We start from the raw sequence: 17,725 nt of genomic DNA, 5'->3' as shown, positions 1-17,725 counted from the left end.
CATCAAAATTGAAAGTCGTATGAAGTGGAGATCAAATGTATGAATTTTTTAAAATGAGGGACCAAAAATACGGGAAAAAAGCAAGAAGATTGAAATTACAGATTTCATGTAATAAACAGACCAAAATTACATTTAAACCAAATTATTATCTTACAATCTTTAGTGGCACCCCAAAATTTTCCATCTGCACTCAATTTTAATCAAAATTTAATCTTAACACGAAAATTGTTCACGTTCACATAATTACATAGAATGTTCTCGTGAGTTTAACTCAATTGGTAAGGACAATGCATAATATATTCAAGGTCTGGAATTCATTTTTGAAAGACAGGACAGGGCATAACACCCAAAATCTAGCTAAAAATTCCTTGTGCTAACAATTCTTGAATTACATTCTTTCCAATTGACCCAAAGACAGGACAACCACACAACCTGAGAGCATAGACGAATGTTCTTTTTGAAAGCATGCACGCCAATAAAATTGTTGCGCATAACACCCAAAATTTAGGGGAACAACGGTAGAAATATCCAACAAACAATGAATGAGCTACCATATACTACCAAAAAAGTCACACTCCAAGAATAGAGGATTAATCATTTCCTCTTGAGCGCAGCCGCCTGAGCACATAACCGAATTGAAACGAACTACTCCTCTACACACTAAGTTATCCTTTGGTGGAACTCTCTTGTTAATTGTTCATCACACAAAGAGTGACACCTTGAAGGACATTGATTATCTCCAAATTACATTTAAATGCATGTCATTAGGGAGATGACAAATTCGTAGTTATAATAATATGATAAACACCCTTTACTAAATACCCTCGTACATGGTCATGTTCCAAATCCACTTGTAGTTTAAATCAGCCTGCAAAAAAAGATACTATCGAGGAGTCTAGCACATTCTACCACTTGTTCTTCCTCCCACGCAACCAACCTTATTCTCCACCGACACCCCTCCCCGTCAACCTCTCAACCTAACCTCCTCATATCCAAACTGTAACATTAGGATCCACACTACTAAATATTACGAGTAGTAAAAATTGAGAAATATTTTTTTTTTTATTTTCGAGACACTTTTGTTAAATATTACTAGGTATTATAATTGTAGATTATAGGAAATATTTTTTTTTATCCAAATAGAGTTGAATGATTCTTTTATCCAAATAAAGTGGTACTTGTTTGCTAACTTAGACCTTAATATTTATAAGTTGGTCTAAGTTAGCAACCCCATATATATATATATATATATATATATATATATATATATATATATTGCTAGAACACACCCATTAGTTTTTATGTGGGAGTGTTTTATCAAGCTACATCTTAGGGTGTATTTAACTACTTTTTAGTTATAACTTGCTAAAACATATCTTGTAAAAAAATAAGTGGGTGTATTCTAGCAAATGCATATAGGAGTTGCTAACATACACCCAACCACTTTTTTTAGAAGGAGTGTTTTAGCAACATTCACCTTAAAGTGTATTTAACAACTTTTTAGTTATATCTTTGCTAAAACACACCTTAATGAAAACTAGTGGGTGTATCCTAACAAACCCCTATATATATCAACTTTGAAATAGTTACATAACCTGAAGGTTAAATGGAGTATTTAAAACTAATCAATAACTTGAATATTTAAAAAATATTTAGTTAAATTGCTCTTTTAATCCCTCAACTATTTTGTAGGTATCGCTTCTGTTTCACTCCTTTAATTTCATCTCCGTTAATTTTAATAATAAAACGTTAATTGTTGTACACGTGTCATTTTGGTATTGACTTTGGAAATTCTTATTACCTTTTTTCTTCATGTTCATCAACATCTTCATCAAATAAATCCAATAAATAAATAAAAATAGAAAAATCAGTAAGGAAAAAAGAGGGAAAAAAAACTCACTCACATGGCATATGTCTCAAACCCAGGAAATCACTAACATACAATCAATTACAATCATCCATTTTCCCATTAGCCTAAAAATATTAAACATACAACTTAGAAAGGAAAAAAAACAATAAAACTCTACCTTTTCCCCTCTCTCCCCTCCCATGGCTTCTCTCTTGTTGGAAAACTCTATCTTCACTCACCCTCAATTCCGGTCCACTCAATTTCAGTTCACCTAGTTTCAATTCATCCCCAATTTCGAATTTTACATATACTTTTAAGATCCCCAATTTCTTAGAAACTACAACACAATTTTGGTTCTCCCAAATTTCTTCGTCTTCCAACATAAATGAGTTTAGGACTTCAGGTTGAGATATCAATTTCTTCTTCTGAAACAATTTCCTTTTTTTAATCTTTTTTTTTTCTTTCACCACTTTATTTATTGTGTTTGTGATTGATTTTCCGGATTTGGTTTTGAATATGGGTTTTAGGTAATTCTTCAATGGTTTCATGGTGTATTGATGATAGAGAGTTAACATAAAAGGAAGGTGATGAATGATGATGGTATGAGAGAGAGGGCAAGGGGGAGGAGAGGAGAGATAAAGATAGAGAGAGAGTTTTTACTAGTTTTTTTTTTTTTTCTGGGTTTAGTTGATGAATATGATGAAGGTTTTGATGAAGATGAAGAACATAAGGAAAAAGCTAATAAGAATTTTCAGAGTCAATGCCGAAATGAAACGTATACAACCGTTAATTTTTTTTGTCTATTAAAACTAACGGAAGAGACTAAAATGTTTAACGGAGATAAAATTAAAAGACTAGAAGAAACTTGCCAAAAAATAGTTAACAGACTAAAAGAGCAATTTAACCGAAATATTTGTTAGCTTGCACTTATTTTGCTAACTTATACCCACTTTGTCATAAACACATTTATTTTGCTAACAAGTTAAAATTAACACAAATGTCTACAAATATGTTTCATTAATTCGATGGTTCATAAATAAATTTGGTGAAAATTAGCAAAATGAGCATAAATTCAGAAACATTACATTCAAATTTACATATTTATCCTTTAAGTGAGCATTTTGTTCATTTCACGCGTATTAAGAAAAAATGTATAAATGAAAAGTAGAAAAAAATTGTTTTGAGTGTCTTGTCAAGTATTGTTTCATTTCTCATTATCATAAATGTAAAATATAATATATTGAACTGAAAATGATGAAAGTAGAAATAATTAAAGTTATAATTGAAAAATGTAATTAATATTGTATTGAAAAGTGAAATAAGTCAATTATTTTAGAACATTTTTTTTTTTTGCAAAATGCTCACTTAATTTGGGACGGAGAGACTAAGACCTAATTATTTTAAGGTTGGTCTAAGTTGGCAATGTTTCTACTTCCTCCGTCCCAATTTAAATGAGTTATTGATTATATTTTACATATATTAAGAAAAGTGTATAAGTGAAGAAGAGATAACAATGATTCCTAAGTGTCTGTGTTAAGTATCGATGCATTCACTGTTATCAAAAATGCAAACTGGAAGATTTTGAACTGAAAGTGATGAAGATAATATTAATTAGAGTTATAATTGGAAGTGTTCGGATCGTTATGACATCACATCAGGTATTGGATTGGTGTGTCTGGTGTTGACCTTCACAATATTAGTGAGCATTTCTTTCAATTTACTCATTATACAGGTCATTCAAAGGCTCGCCGATCGTTTCTCCAATTACTTTGGCTTCTGTGTGTCTGGTTGCTCTAGAGTGAACGTAATAACAAGATATTCAACAACATATAAACTCCTATTTTACAGCTCTTAGATCATGTTAAATTTCATTCGTTAAGGTGACTTAAGGCTAAGAATGTTACATTTGTGCACGTTTCTCAGAGATGGTGGTCGGACCCTTATTATGTTTAGGTCTTGACTGATCTTTTTATCTTGTATATACTTTGTAAGATGGTTTGTCTTTAAGGGTGATCTCTTTGGTACATCTTATACTAGGGAGCTCGCATCGCCATTGTTAATATATCCCATTTTGATTTCTTCAGAAAAAGAGTTACGATTGAAAAAAAATAATTAATATTACATTGAAAAAGAGTTCAGAAAAAGAGTTAAATAAGTCTGTTTTTTTTTACAAATGAGTTAGTTATTTTAAAACGTAAAAAATATACACACATCATCTTTTTAACTCACTTTTTATTTATACTCTCTCTATCCCTATATCTAAGCACTTCTTACTTTTTCATATTTCTTAAGAAAAATAGTTAGTGCAATTAATGTGTTTATTTTGTGTGTTAATATTACCAAATTGTCATTTGTCTTTATGTATTAAATATGATTTTTCATATTTCAAGACTAAACTAGTAGTATTAATTAAGGGTATGTTAAGGAAAAAAATAAATATATTTAGTAATTTGAAAAGATGTTTACATTTAAGGATACTTTTTTGTCAAGTAAATGCTTAGATATAAGGACGAATATAATATTTATTTTCCCATTAGTATTGAGAACTGTTTGAAGTTCAAATTAAGTTTTAATTACAATTTATTTGGGAATATAAGTTTTAGTACATAAATTGGTCTTTTTATTTTGAAAACTAAAAAAGTTAGGATAAATCTGTGTTGATAAAAGTGATAGTGCAATTTTTAAGAAGTAGAGCGAGAATTCCATTAGTCACGAGATACACGAGTAATGACCCTCGAGATGCACGAGTACATTACCCTCGAGATGCACGAGTATTATAAACATTTATGACTTTTTTTTTTTGGGGAACACTAATATTTTTTGTAAGGCATGCCCACACATGACGGTAGGAACCAGAAGACGTGCTGCATTAATGTAGGAATGAGTGTAGTACGTTGTTGTGATAATCCTACATTATGTAGGAAACATCTTACACTCTCCCTCCCGTCGTTATTATAAACAAAATTTTGCATTTTAAATTCATTCATTAATATGGTAATTTTTACAAAAATATTATGGGAAGACACATACTCTCCGGTTATTAATATAAGCAAAAAACTACATTTTAGATTCATTTATTTAATGATGTATGTGATCTATAATAAAGACCATGTACATTATTAAATGAATGAATCTAAAATATAGATTTTTGTTTATAATGGTGACCGGAGGGATTCTTTCATACCATTCACTATATTTATACGGAGTACCATTTTTTATAGGCTATAAAGAATGATGATTTGGAAGCACCACCCTTCTTTAATTTTAATAGATTCCACTTAATAAATTATATTAATAATATTGTTCAAAAAAAAATTATATTAATAATAATATGAACATTTAGTAAATATGATAACTCACATGTTTTTATATTGACATGACAATATATTAGCATATGTATTTATCCTATATGGTACTCCCTCCGTCTCAAAATATAAGTAAATTTTATTTTTTAGGTTCATTCAATTAATAATATATATGGTTCATAATATAAACCACATACGTCATTAATTGAATGAACCTAAAAAATTAAATTTGCTTATATTTTGAAACGGATGGAGTATGCTAATTGAATTTATAGTAACATTAACATGCCGCAAAATCAACAATGTGTACATGTGACGCTCATTTAAATATTCATAATGAAGAGATAATGCTTTTAATATTGTTGTTGACCATCACATATACAAACTTAAGCGGTAGCCAAATACATTTGTCAATAATATCAAGTTTGTTTTAATAGAAATCAAACCACTATTATTATTGCCCACACTTTCTCTTTCCCTTTCTGTTTCTCTTAGCAGAGATCAACCAACTAGATTCCAAAACACCAGTAAAAAGGTAAGAAAAACCCACGTCCACACCAATGCTCCCACAAACAATAATGAATGATTCTTACTTGCCCACACCTACCAAATTCTATAAAGCAATTAGAGAAATGAAGCATCATTCACTGGCCATAAATTCTCTATTCTCTACTTAATTTGGTTTCATTGTTGCATTCTCTATTCTCTATCTACTACTTTTTATCACCTACAAGCAGAGAAATGGAAGCATCATTGGCCATATATTATGGCATAATTCTCATCACTGTAACACTTGGTTTAGTATACACATGGAGAGTACTGAATTGGATTTGGTTGAAGCCAAAGAGGCTAGAGAAGCTCTTACGAGAACAAGGATGTAATGGAAATTCTTATAGACTTGTGCTTGGGGACTTGAAGGATTCATATAAGATGGGAAAGAAAGCCAAATCCAAACCCATGGAACTGTCGGATGATATAATCCCTCGTGTCATTCCCTACATTCAACAACTTGTTCAAATTTACGGTACGTACGTTATTCTTTACTCAATCGAGCAACACTTACTTACATGGTCACAAGCCTTAGGAGTTTAATAAAATAAAAAATAATATGTTTACGGTATATATATATATATTTTTTAACCTTTTAAATGTAATTCAATGCAGGGAAGAATCCTTTCATTTGGTCTGGAACAACACCAAGGCTGATTCTCACAGAACCAGAGCTAATAAAAGATGTCTTAAACAGAACTTCTGAATTACAAAAGCCAAAATATGAGATTTTCAAATTTCTATTTAGTGGTCTTATAATTCACGAGGGAGAAAAGTGGAGAAAGCATAGAAGGTTAATGAACGCTGCTTTCCAGTTAGAAAAATTGAAGGTTATTTTCTTTTAACTAGATATTTATAAATTGGTTCAAGCATGTCTCTATTTTCCTTTGTTTATCTGCAAAATACACGTACCTATTTGTAAAAAATATTTGTCCCACGATACTTGACCTTCTCAAATTTCTAAATAAAATTTGACAGATTTACCCCTTATAAATACTTTTTGTGGTCTTCATGTTAAAATTTGTAGTGGAACAAAGAAAGTAATCATTACTTAAAAATGAAAAAGTTTCAAAATAATGACAAGGGCAACTCAGTAAAAGTATCACTCTATTTCTTTCATCTTTACATTTTTCTTAATCTGTGTGAAATGGTCAAATAGATCACTTATTCAGGGACGGAGGGAGTACAAAGTTTTAGGGACTGACCCAAGTGAGATGGTGTGTAGGCCTTGGCCTATACTTGGTTTTAGAAAATAAATAAACTTTAGTACTTACTTAATACATTAAAAAAAGAAATGAACCTGATCTATATTATAAATTGTGACTCCACTATGTTTTGATATTTTTTTAAGAAAAATGCTATATGTTGCGAGAACATCCATCCATCCCGCATAGATCATGATACCGAGGCATTCTTCCATAGTCACAAGAATAGTGTTTGGTCATACACATATAAAAATGTCATTTCTTGAAATACTAAATCATTTTGATATCAATTTTTTTTTCATTATTAAAAAAAATATTGTAAGGTGTGTGTGCTCAAACACTATGCGTTTGTGACTTCAAAGATTTTCTCCATGATAGTTATCTAAGGTGATTTTCGTCTTTTCCAAAACAAAAGTTAGTTGCAATTTTCTTTTTAACTTAAAATAGGTAACGTTAAAATTTAGTGAATACATATTTCGTTATCTCTAATACTCCTCTTTAAACGTGTAATTATGATTTAATGCAGTCAAGTTTTTCACACATTCATTACTTTAATAACCGTCTGATCTTGATCAAGTAGCTCAGAAAAAATTATTTAATTTTTATTTATAATTCTGTTCTCAAATCAGGACCATCCGATCATAATCGGACGATCGAAAATGCATGACTGCGTGAATGTGGCAAGTTGCCAACTGCAGTCAATCACAGTCCTTAAAAATGTCTCTTTAATCAGTTAATTTGTTCCTCGAATATAGTTTTTGCAAGTTAATTTGATAAATAAAATTACTAAAGAGATATTTGAGAATGTGATTTTCTTTAAATTCATATGCATCACACATTTATGACCAAAATAATTTTTTACCATTCATTTAAAACTATGCAAGTGACATATCGTTGAAAGAGATATATGATGCCTTCACTATTCGATATTTCTGCATCTGTCCCTGCAAGATACATAATTTTGTTTATAAGCTACAAGTACTTAGTTTGACACAAAATTTGAATCCTTTGGTTGTTTCTTTCTTATTACACCACAGATCATGGCACCAAGTTTCCTCACAAGTTGCATTGATATGATTAGCAAATGGGAGTCAACGTTGTCATCAGATGGATCAGGTGAAATAGACATATGGCCTTCCCTACAGAATTTGACAAGTGATGTTATTTCTCGAAACGCATTTGGAAGTAGTTACGAAGAAGGAAAAAGAATATTTGATCTTCAAAGAGAGCAAGGTGAACTTGTTATGAAAAATCTAGTGAAATCTTTAATCCCTTTATGGAGGTAAGACTAATGTTCATATCATAATTTCTATCATTACTTCAAGATTTTTAAAAAGAGGCTAGTTTTACATGACTACTATTTTTACTTGTAGGTTTATACCTACAGCTACTCAAAGGAGGATGCATGAAATTGAAAAAGATATAGATTCTTCTCTTAGATATATAATTAACAAAAGAGAGAAAGCAATGAAGGCAGGTGAAGCAACTGAGAATGACTTGTTAGGTCTTCTTCTAGAGTCAAACCACCAAGAAATTAGAGATCATGGAAACAACAAGAATATGGGAATGAGTCTTGAAGATGTAGTGGGGGAATGCAAGTTATTCTACTTGGCAGGGCAAGAATCTACTTCAACTATGCTTGTTTGGACAATGATATTGTTGAGTAGGTACCCTGATTGGCAAGAACGTGCTAGGGAGGAAGTATTACAAATATTTGGCAACAAAAAACCAGACTATGAAGGACTAAATAAACTTAAGATTGTAAGTATTTTAATGTATTAGCTGTATCTTCTTGTATTTTTCCTTTAAAAATTGCATCTTTTGAACCCATTTGAGGTTGACTTAGTGGTTGGCTTGAAATCTTGAAGTCTATTCATCTCAAGGTCTCAGGTTTGATTGATTCCTCCTGATGCCAATCTCAGTGGGCGAGTCCATGCTCTGACTTTAAGTGTGCGGTGGGATTGATCCGCTCAGATTAAAAATATATAAACTTTATTGGACTCACTTATTGATAGCATAAATCTTTTTGTGACAGCTCCCTATGATTTTGTATGAGGTTCTAAGGTTGTATCCACCAGCATTTGGTGTTACTCGATATGTTGGCAAAGACATAAAGTTTGGAAACATGGAAGTACCTGCTGGAGTGGAAGTTTTCTTACCAATTATTTTGCTTCAACATAACAATGAACTATGGGGTGATGATGCAAAGATGTTCAATCCTGAGAGATTTGCTGAAGGAATTTCCAAAGCAACAAATGGTAGATTTATATATTTTCCATTTGGAGGGGGTCCTAGAGTTTGCATGGGACAAAACTTTTCCCTATTGGAAGCAAAGATGGCAGTGTCAATGATTTTACAAAATTTCTATTTTGAACTTTCTCCAACCTATGCTCATACTCCAAATTTAGTGATGACTATTCAGCCAGAAAAGGGTGCTCATGTTATTCTACGCAAAGTGAAAGCATAAAAGCAGCATCACAGTAAGATTTTAAGGTATGAATTTTATTACATAGTGTGTCACTTTTAGCATCTATAATATTTTCTTTCACTGAAAACTCATATCAATTGTGTCATGTTTTCTTGCACCTACAGGTACCACTAAGCTCATACAGCGTTTGGCGACAAGTGTGAAGCACATCATGGATTTGATAGTTAGAGATGTCACCATCTGTCACGAAGTGCATGACACTTAATGGAGTTATCACCATCTATATGTTATCCAAATTTAAATTTAATTATTCATGTTTTATGCTTTAAAATTCAAATTTGAACAATAATATGCGTTGTTAAAGGAAAATTTGTAACACATATCTAGATTTTGTGTTTTAATACTATGTGTTTTATATAAAGAAACACAAATAACATATATATATATATTTTTTCAAATCTCTAACAAAAATATCTAGATTTTTATAACACAATCTATTTTTAAAAAATATAAAACAAACACATCCATAGTCTCTTCAAAATTCGCAGCCTTATCCCTTAGTTTGGGTCTCATTCAACATACGACATAGTAAAAATAAAACCATAACTGCACAATAGTACTGCGATATATGCAAAGAAATACGAAACTACGTAGTAGCTTGGTAAATAGCCTACTACAAATTAGAGTTGTGGACGACTTTTTCTCTTCATTCACCAATTTTCAATTTTTACTTTTAATTTGTCAATATAAGCTATGGCTAATGCTCCATTTTAGAAATGTCTTTTATTTTGAAGTGTCTTTGGATTTGGCCAAACCAACATTGTTTTGACTCAACTGGCCATACCATAAGTCTTAAAATGTTCAACATTATAAAGTTCAAATTAAAAAAATTGAATTTTCAATTCGTTATTATATCTCTTCTGTGAGGACTTAATTTGTTTGATTAATTTGTTATCAAATAAAATTTGAAGACTGGGGAAAAATAATATTTGAAATTAATTTGTTATCAAGCATGTCAAGTCAACCTAAAAAGTCAATTCTTTCAAAACAAAAAGAAACCTAAAAAGTCCAAAGAGGATATCAACCTAAATTTAAACCAATCCACCATCAAATTCAGAATTGTTCTCAACTAAATAAACTATTGAATTCAGATTTGGCACTACAGAAAAACGATTTTGTCCGAGAATATTAGTGAAATAGACATAGAGAATTAGAGATATTTTTTCATTAACAAATGGTTTATTATTTCTTTAACTAACATCTAAATGGCATTAGCTAGTAAATTCAATGGTGTTTAATTTATATGAGATGAGATGAGATGATGTAGTTCAAGTTTCTTTCGACTTCATTAGATGTTTCTTTCGACTTCTTTTGACCTCTTGAAGGAGATTTTGTAAGTATTGTTCGGTTGATAGTTGCATAAACATTTGATTAGTTGGGGTGCAAGTTCGAACCCTACGATTATACACTTTTCCATACTTAAGATATATGGTTCTCGTTACTAAGTTATTTGACAACAAAAAAAAAAATCTTCAAGGAGAGTTTTACCGCATGTGGTAATCATATTCTGCTTTGGGGATTTATAGTATGTAGTTCTGAAGTGGAGTAACTAAAACTAATGGCACAAGTGATGTCATTTTGATATACCAGAATTGGATAGAAAAACATAATTGGATAAAAATTTGATTTAACAAAGACATGATAAAATCTTATCATATCATGTTTAATTTATATAAATCCACTCATGTATTGTGTGAAAAGAGGATCTATCAGTCGAAATATATTTGCAATGTATAATGTATTCAAGATTGTGCCGCTCGCAACAAATAGCAAAACTCTTTCTTGAGTGCTTAGGTAGGTGGTGGCCAAGAGGTGCAGGGTGTCGACATAGTTGGATTATCTTCGTTTATCATGCAATGTATTTGAACTATTTTTTGTTATAAATACAAAGAAAGGGGAATAAAGGTCGTCTTTTAAAGTACAGTCCGGGACAACAGTTGTCACCACGAACAGCTCTGGTATATATAACAGAAAACCGGCACATGAACGCGTTGCAAACAAATGTAATATGGAGAAAACCGGCCGAGGATCCCTTCAAAGACGCATCCTTCTCCGCATCCTTGAATTGTGTTGAGTTTGGGATGTGTACCCAAGACGACAAAGGGAATTTCGTTCTAGCCAAAACATTATGGTCTAACCCGATTGTTTCTACAGACATTGGTGAAGCAATGGGAATTTACATGGCATACATTGGGTGCATGAATTGCAACTTCTAAGTTCGATAACAAGAGACTAAATGAAACAAATTGGGAAAAGAATATATTTATCAGTGCTCCTACTCAATTAGAGGATGAAGTTAGAAATTATATATGCAAAATCAGATCTATGTTGTCTATATTTACATTTGCTTTCTATGTCAAAGGACTAACAATGTTTATACATAAAATAATAAAAGAATGTGAATAGGAATCTATACATGAAAGAACAAAAATAATGTGTTAGTCTTGAAGATTATCTCAGAATAGCTTGCTGGCAAATTCATCAATTTCGATACCTTCCATGCGACAAGAAGCTGATTTTGAGGCAAGTTCCCTCAGCTCTGATACACTTCTTCCCAATTGCAAAGCCATTTTCATTTCAAATAGCTCTCCATTTTCTCTTTTCTCTAAATCTTTCTCTCCCAAAGTTGAATCAATTGAAGTTTCTATCAAGTTGAAGAAACCACCAGAAGCTCTATACATTTCAAAAACCATGCCAACTTGTCCACCATGCTCAAAAGTATTAATTACAGAAGCCAATGAACCAGCCAAAAGAGGAACAAAAGCAGCCAAAGAACCACTACCTACAAATGTCGATCCAATAGCTGCAATTCCTGTGAGCAATGGCCCTGCAATTGCCAAACTCTTGTTTACCTTCAATGCTATGTTTCCAAGTCTGTCATAATCTTCAGCGTCTTTTCTCTTTATCACTTCAACAACTTCCCTCATTTCCATTTCCAATTCTTTACTCCACCCATTATTCATTTTCCCCATTTTCTTGCTTTGTGTTTTTACCTTTTTTGACATAGGCCACCAATTAGCAGGTTCAAATTTTGAAGGGTATTTTTCAAGCATTGCTCCCAATAAAGGAAGAGGGTATGCTTTATCAAGTGCCAAAACCTTTTCCATTGCATCTTTGACATCTTCCTCGGTAGGATTTCCTATAGCAATTTTAGTTTGGATTTGACTTTGAAGTTGCTTGAACAATCTTGTAGCATTTCTTTGTTCCTCGGCCAATTGAGAAGGTTGGATTTTGTTCATGATAAGCAACAATCCAGTGGCTGCAGAGAATAAAAGAGCAGAAGATAACTTCAAAGCCAAAAGTGATGAATCAGAGCAAGTAGCTGCAGCAGTAGCAGCAACACCAGACATGGTTGTAGCAGTAAGAGTAATCATGTTGATGGAGTTCAAGAGAAGAGTGTTCCAATTGTTACGCTGTTCGCCAATGTTTTGATGCATTTCAACTCTATCAGAAACTGCTTCCAAGATTGCATATAATTTAATAATAGCATTTGACTTCTTATTGTTTTGTCTGTACAACTCATCATGTGATTGTGTTGTGAGGACAACATTATTATTCCTTTCTATTTGATCTTTGGATCCATTAAATTCCTCAATTAGTTTTCTTGTTTTTGATAATTGTGGAATTGATAAATTAGACAAACTTGGTAGTTTTGGAAGATGGATAGCAGCATTAACTGTCCTCAAAGAACATAAATTAGCTGCTGCTGAGATTTGTAAACAAACCATGTATTGTATTGATGAGAATTGAGAGCTTAAAAAATTTGTGTATGAATTGTAGATGAGAGTTTATTGTTTTATTTTTTTGATAAAAGATGAGAGTTTATGAAAACAATGAATGGGAGTGAGTGGTATATATATAGACAGAGGAATGAAATGGATCAAAATTAGAATAGATGGGAAGAAGTCATGAGCAACCGTAACATTAGATTAGACTTGGCCTTTTTATTGACTTTCTATGTATTCTCTAATTAATAAATTTCAACAAGTTTGGCTGCCTTGGCTTGTTTCAACGATCAATAGGGACCACGAAGTAGTAAAGCCAACCAACTACTACTGCCCACTTGGATTTCTTCTATGCATCATATATAATTGAATTTTGTATAGAGTAATGAATGAATAATGATATTTGTTATGTTTTTATCCGAGATCTGTTGGATTATCTGGTATTAGGTTTTCACCAGTGAGGCGCTCGAGTCACGTTTTATATGTTCCGACATTGTTCCATGAGTCTCACATTATATGAGAGATGATTTGAACATTTACATGTGTATAAGCGGATACAATCCTCATCTTACAAGTTGATTTCATAGAATTGAGTTAGGATCAACTTAAATTCTAAGATGCTTAGCTAACAACTAAGTGTTTGTGTTTGAGATATAAATAGAGACTTGTAATTTGTTTTAGGGTAAATTGCATATTGAGTCCCTTAACTTATTTGTTGTTTTTCATTTTGGTCTTCTAACTAATTAATTTTACATTTTGGTCCCCTTAACTTGAGTCCCTTAAATAAATAAATCCTCACCGTCATATTTTTTTTTTAAAAAAAATGTTAACATTCATCACATTCATCATCAAATCCAAAAATTCTAAAAAAAAATCATCATCTTCGTTCATCACTTTCAACATCAAACCCAACAAATTAAAATAAAAAACTCAATATTTCAATGCAAATTAGATTAATGTTCAATTTTTCCTCAAATTCAAAACTATATAGCTTAGTAAGTTCCTTTTGATCTTCGACTATATGAGAAAGCCATGTCAATTAACATTGATCTTCAAATATTAATGATCCAAACACACAATTATGGCTTCTGGCTTAACGTGATTTTAATAGTTTAACGTGATTTTAATGTGATAAAATGATGTTTGGTTCTTCATATGTAAAATTATTCTTCATCTTAAAATTGATTCTAAGCAAAACTATACAACCTATAGTTTCTGGCTTCTTGCCACAATCAATTCTCTATTATGACAAAAGATCAAGTATTGTTTGTCTTAATTTCTAATTTTTTACATTTCAAACCCAACTCAAACTCCGAAAGTTAGAATAATTGTTAGTTTTTTTATTTGGAAAGAAATTTGTTATGACTCAACTTCTTAAAAAAATTAATTAATACTCCATCCGTCCCTTAATAAGTGACACAGTTGACCCAATTACGTATATCAATGTGTAATTTTAAGTTTAAATATCTTGAATAATATATTGGAAAAAATTATGAAAATTTGATATTTTGAAAATACTCATCGAGACGAATCTAACGACATCTTATATGATATTATTTATCTTTGTATATTAGTAGAAAAATATGGTCAAAGTAAGTTAGGTCAAAATTGCACATTTTCAAACAGATCATTTATTGCGGGACAGAGGGAGTATATGACTCAATTATGGGTTCTCTTGAGTTTTCTTTTAATGTTGCTTTAATTTACAGTTTACGTAAGCAAAATTATTTTTTTCTTATAAATAAAGGGTACTGCTAACCGGTGCTCCCGGGGCACTGGTTAAGAAGTAATAAATGAATAGATTATATTTATTTTACCTTAATTAAAGTGATAAATAAGTCAATTAATTAAAATAAAATAAAGTTGTATTTAATACTATATCAAATTTCCTTTCCTTTATTTTACCTTTGTTTTACCTTTATTTTTCACGTGGATTTTACTTCCTTATCCTATTAAAAATATGATTTTCTTTCCTTTAAATAATTAACTAATTAAAATAAAAGAGAGGTGTATTATTTTCATTTCTTAACAATTATTATTTTTTTCACGTGGATTTTACTCAAATGAATTTTCTTTTTTCCGTAAATTTTTTATGAATCATTTTTTTTTTCTTTTGAACCTCCGTGAATTCTTTATGAATTGTTTAAAAAAAAAAGAATTCAATGCTTTTTTTGAAGGAAAAAGAAGTAAAAGAATTTAATGCTTGTATCTCAAAATAGGAAATTTGACAACGTATTGAATGCACATTTTCCTTATTTTAATTAGTTTATTTATTTTTCACTTTAATAGAGGTAAAACTAGTGGGATTGATTCATTTATTGCATGTTCATTTATTGCTTCTTAACCAATGTCTCGGGGGCATTGGATAGCATTGTCCTTAAATTAAATATAATATATTAATTTAAAAAAGTTATTGTATTTTACTTCTTTATATTTGGTCTTCTCCTACTACTAGGTTCGACGTTGGGCTTCGTGGCTCCATTTTTCTTTCTAAAGTTAATTAAGTTTTTAGGCCTTATAAATATCTGCAGTTTTGTTTTTAGTCGCTATAAAAATAAATCACATTTTTTAGGATAAAAAGTGTGATTTATTTTTATAACGACTAAAAACAAAACTGCAGATATTTATAGGGATAAAAAAATTAACTAACCCTTCTTTCTAATAACCCAAACTAGTCCATCGAAGTTGAGAGTAGCAGACTTCAATATTTAGGGTATACACTTGTCACTCACACCCTCCTTATCAAGTGTGTGGTAGACATTCATGGCCACAATGTTATTTATTGCTGGTATGTACTTTACAAATCTTTCAACTCTATGCTTCAAGCCTCTCGCACTTGGCTATACAGTTTCCTTTCCTCGTCCACAGTCCACACCCTCCTTGGCAACTTAGCAGATTGTTCCCTATATGCTTACGACTACCCTACACTTATATTTTGTCTCTTATCTAAAATGACAACAAATATATCACTAAAAAAAATTAATATCATATAGTGATGTAGCAATAATGGATTAGTTAATGACGTGTGTCAAAAATATCCTTTAACATGTTGGCCTGGCTGTGTATATATCTATATTTTTTTTTAACAAGCTTGTGTATATATCTATATTATTAGACAAATTCTATGGTACATCCAATAATTTAAGTGTATTGATACACCAAATTTTTAAATTAATAGTTAAATAAATTATTTTTTGTAGGAATTAAGATAACATTAACATTTTTTTTAACAAGATAAGATTACTATTATAAGAACATGTAACAAAAATCTATTTATCTAAAATAGTGGCAACACAACACATAAGTGGAAAATATGTTGTTTATTTTATACGTTGTTGTGTGTCTTCAAATTAATTTTTTTCTTTAGCGGTAAAAACTATACTTTTGTTAATTGTAATTAAGCCAAATTAATGTTTTTTTTTTTTTTAAGAAGCTTAAATGAAATTTCATTACTCATAAAACCTGACCATATAGAGTACTCCGGTTTGGGTGAGGTAAAATGTCCACCCGTTATAACCAAAATCTTTGTTATTCTCCTTCCTCCCTATGAAAATGAAAATGAAAAAAAAAATAAACATTATTGGGTAAGTGGGTTTATTGGGTTTGGGTTTGGTTTTACCCAAAACCCGTTATTTTTTATGGGTTTTTTATTTCTTAAAATCATATCCACCCAATCACCCAACCCAACCCACTTTTTTGAATTTTTTTGGATGGGTTTGATGGTTTTTTGGGTTTACCCAACCCATGAACACCCCTACTGACAATTTAAGCACAAAGAGTGCCTGAAAATAGGAAAATCAAAACAATTACATTAATAGTTTGATAAAAGGAACAAAAGCAAAAGGAAATACATTACAAAAAGATCCGCAGACAATTAAGAGGATTTAAGCACCATAGGTGATAGTTTTTTTTTTTTTTTAGGGAAGCACCAAAGGTGATAGTTAAAAGCAGTGTTGCAGGTTGCTTTTATCCAACAGAAAGTTTGAAGCTTAATTTTGTCAAACAATTGTTGTAATGAGGACTCTTGTTGACGAAAAAACTTTGCATTTCTTTCATTCCAGATTTCCCACACACAAGAGAGCCAATTGAGATTAAAAACAATGTGGACAATTTTAAACACGCGCCTAGACTTTCAAATTGGTAAAAATGATATGCTATTTGCACTAGTTGAACCATTATGAAGCAAAACCAATGCAAAATGGCATCCCATATTTTCCCAAAATAGCTACAAAACAAGAATAAGTGATCACAATCTTCCATCGAACCGCATTCACTCACACAAAGTTGAGTGTTATGCTGAATAATGTGTCTCCTTATTAAGTTGTCCATTATTCATAACCGAATTCGAAACAGACGACAAACAAACAAGCTGATCTTAAGTCAAATGTTGTTGAAATGAAATAATTTAAGATTGTGGAAATAATGGATTATAATTGAGTGACATGTGTCGATAATGTTCTTTAATGTGAGTTTTTTTTTAAGGCTTTAACGTGTGTTGATTGTTTATATTATTAAAATTATCGTTGGAATTAAAATCATGATTATTCCAAAAATAAAATTTAAAAAATCATGACTTGACAATTTATAGACTTATAAAGAAAAAC

General features: G+C 31.0%; 2 protein-coding genes across 3 annotated transcripts; one reads left to right on the top strand and one right to left on the bottom strand.

Annotated features, from left to right (window-relative positions):
• The first annotated feature begins 5,573 nt into the window (after positions 1 to 5,573).
• On the top strand, positions 5,574 to 9,788 carry LOC25486186 (cytochrome P450 716A67-like). Of its 2 annotated transcripts, none has more exons than XM_039830338.1 (6): positions 5,574 to 6,178; positions 6,319 to 6,533; positions 7,946 to 8,190; positions 8,282 to 8,669; positions 8,944 to 9,388; positions 9,501 to 9,619. In XM_039830338.1, the coding sequence occupies exons 1-5, from the start codon at positions 5,896 to 5,898 to the stop codon at positions 9,373 to 9,375; spliced, it is 1,563 nt and encodes a 520-aa protein (XP_039686272.1). In that variant the 5' UTR covers positions 5,574 to 5,895; the 3' UTR covers positions 9,376 to 9,388; positions 9,501 to 9,619. The 2 variants fall into 2 exon arrangements, with proteins under 2 accessions (XP_039686272.1, NP_001391981.1); NM_001405052.1 differs by having other exon boundaries at positions 5,578 to 6,178; positions 8,944 to 9,401; positions 9,501 to 9,788.
• A 1,868-nt stretch (positions 9,789 to 11,656) lies between these two features.
• On the bottom strand, positions 11,657 to 13,231 carry LOC25486185 (probable F-box protein At4g22030). The gene has a single exon (XM_013607395.3). The coding sequence runs from the start codon at positions 13,122 to 13,124 to the stop codon at positions 11,853 to 11,855; it is 1,272 nt and encodes a 423-aa protein (XP_013462849.2). The 5' UTR covers positions 13,125 to 13,231; the 3' UTR covers positions 11,657 to 11,852.
• Between the last annotated feature and the right edge of the window lie 4,494 nt (positions 13,232 to 17,725).

This window comes from Medicago truncatula, chromosome 2 (assembly GCF_003473485.1).
Source record: "Medicago truncatula cultivar Jemalong A17 chromosome 2, MtrunA17r5.0-ANR, whole genome shotgun sequence".
NCBI classification, from domain to species: domain Eukaryota; kingdom Viridiplantae; phylum Streptophyta; class Magnoliopsida; order Fabales; family Fabaceae; genus Medicago; species Medicago truncatula.
Note: the sequence above shows the minus strand (reverse complement) of the source record. Positions and strands in the feature narration are given on the sequence as shown.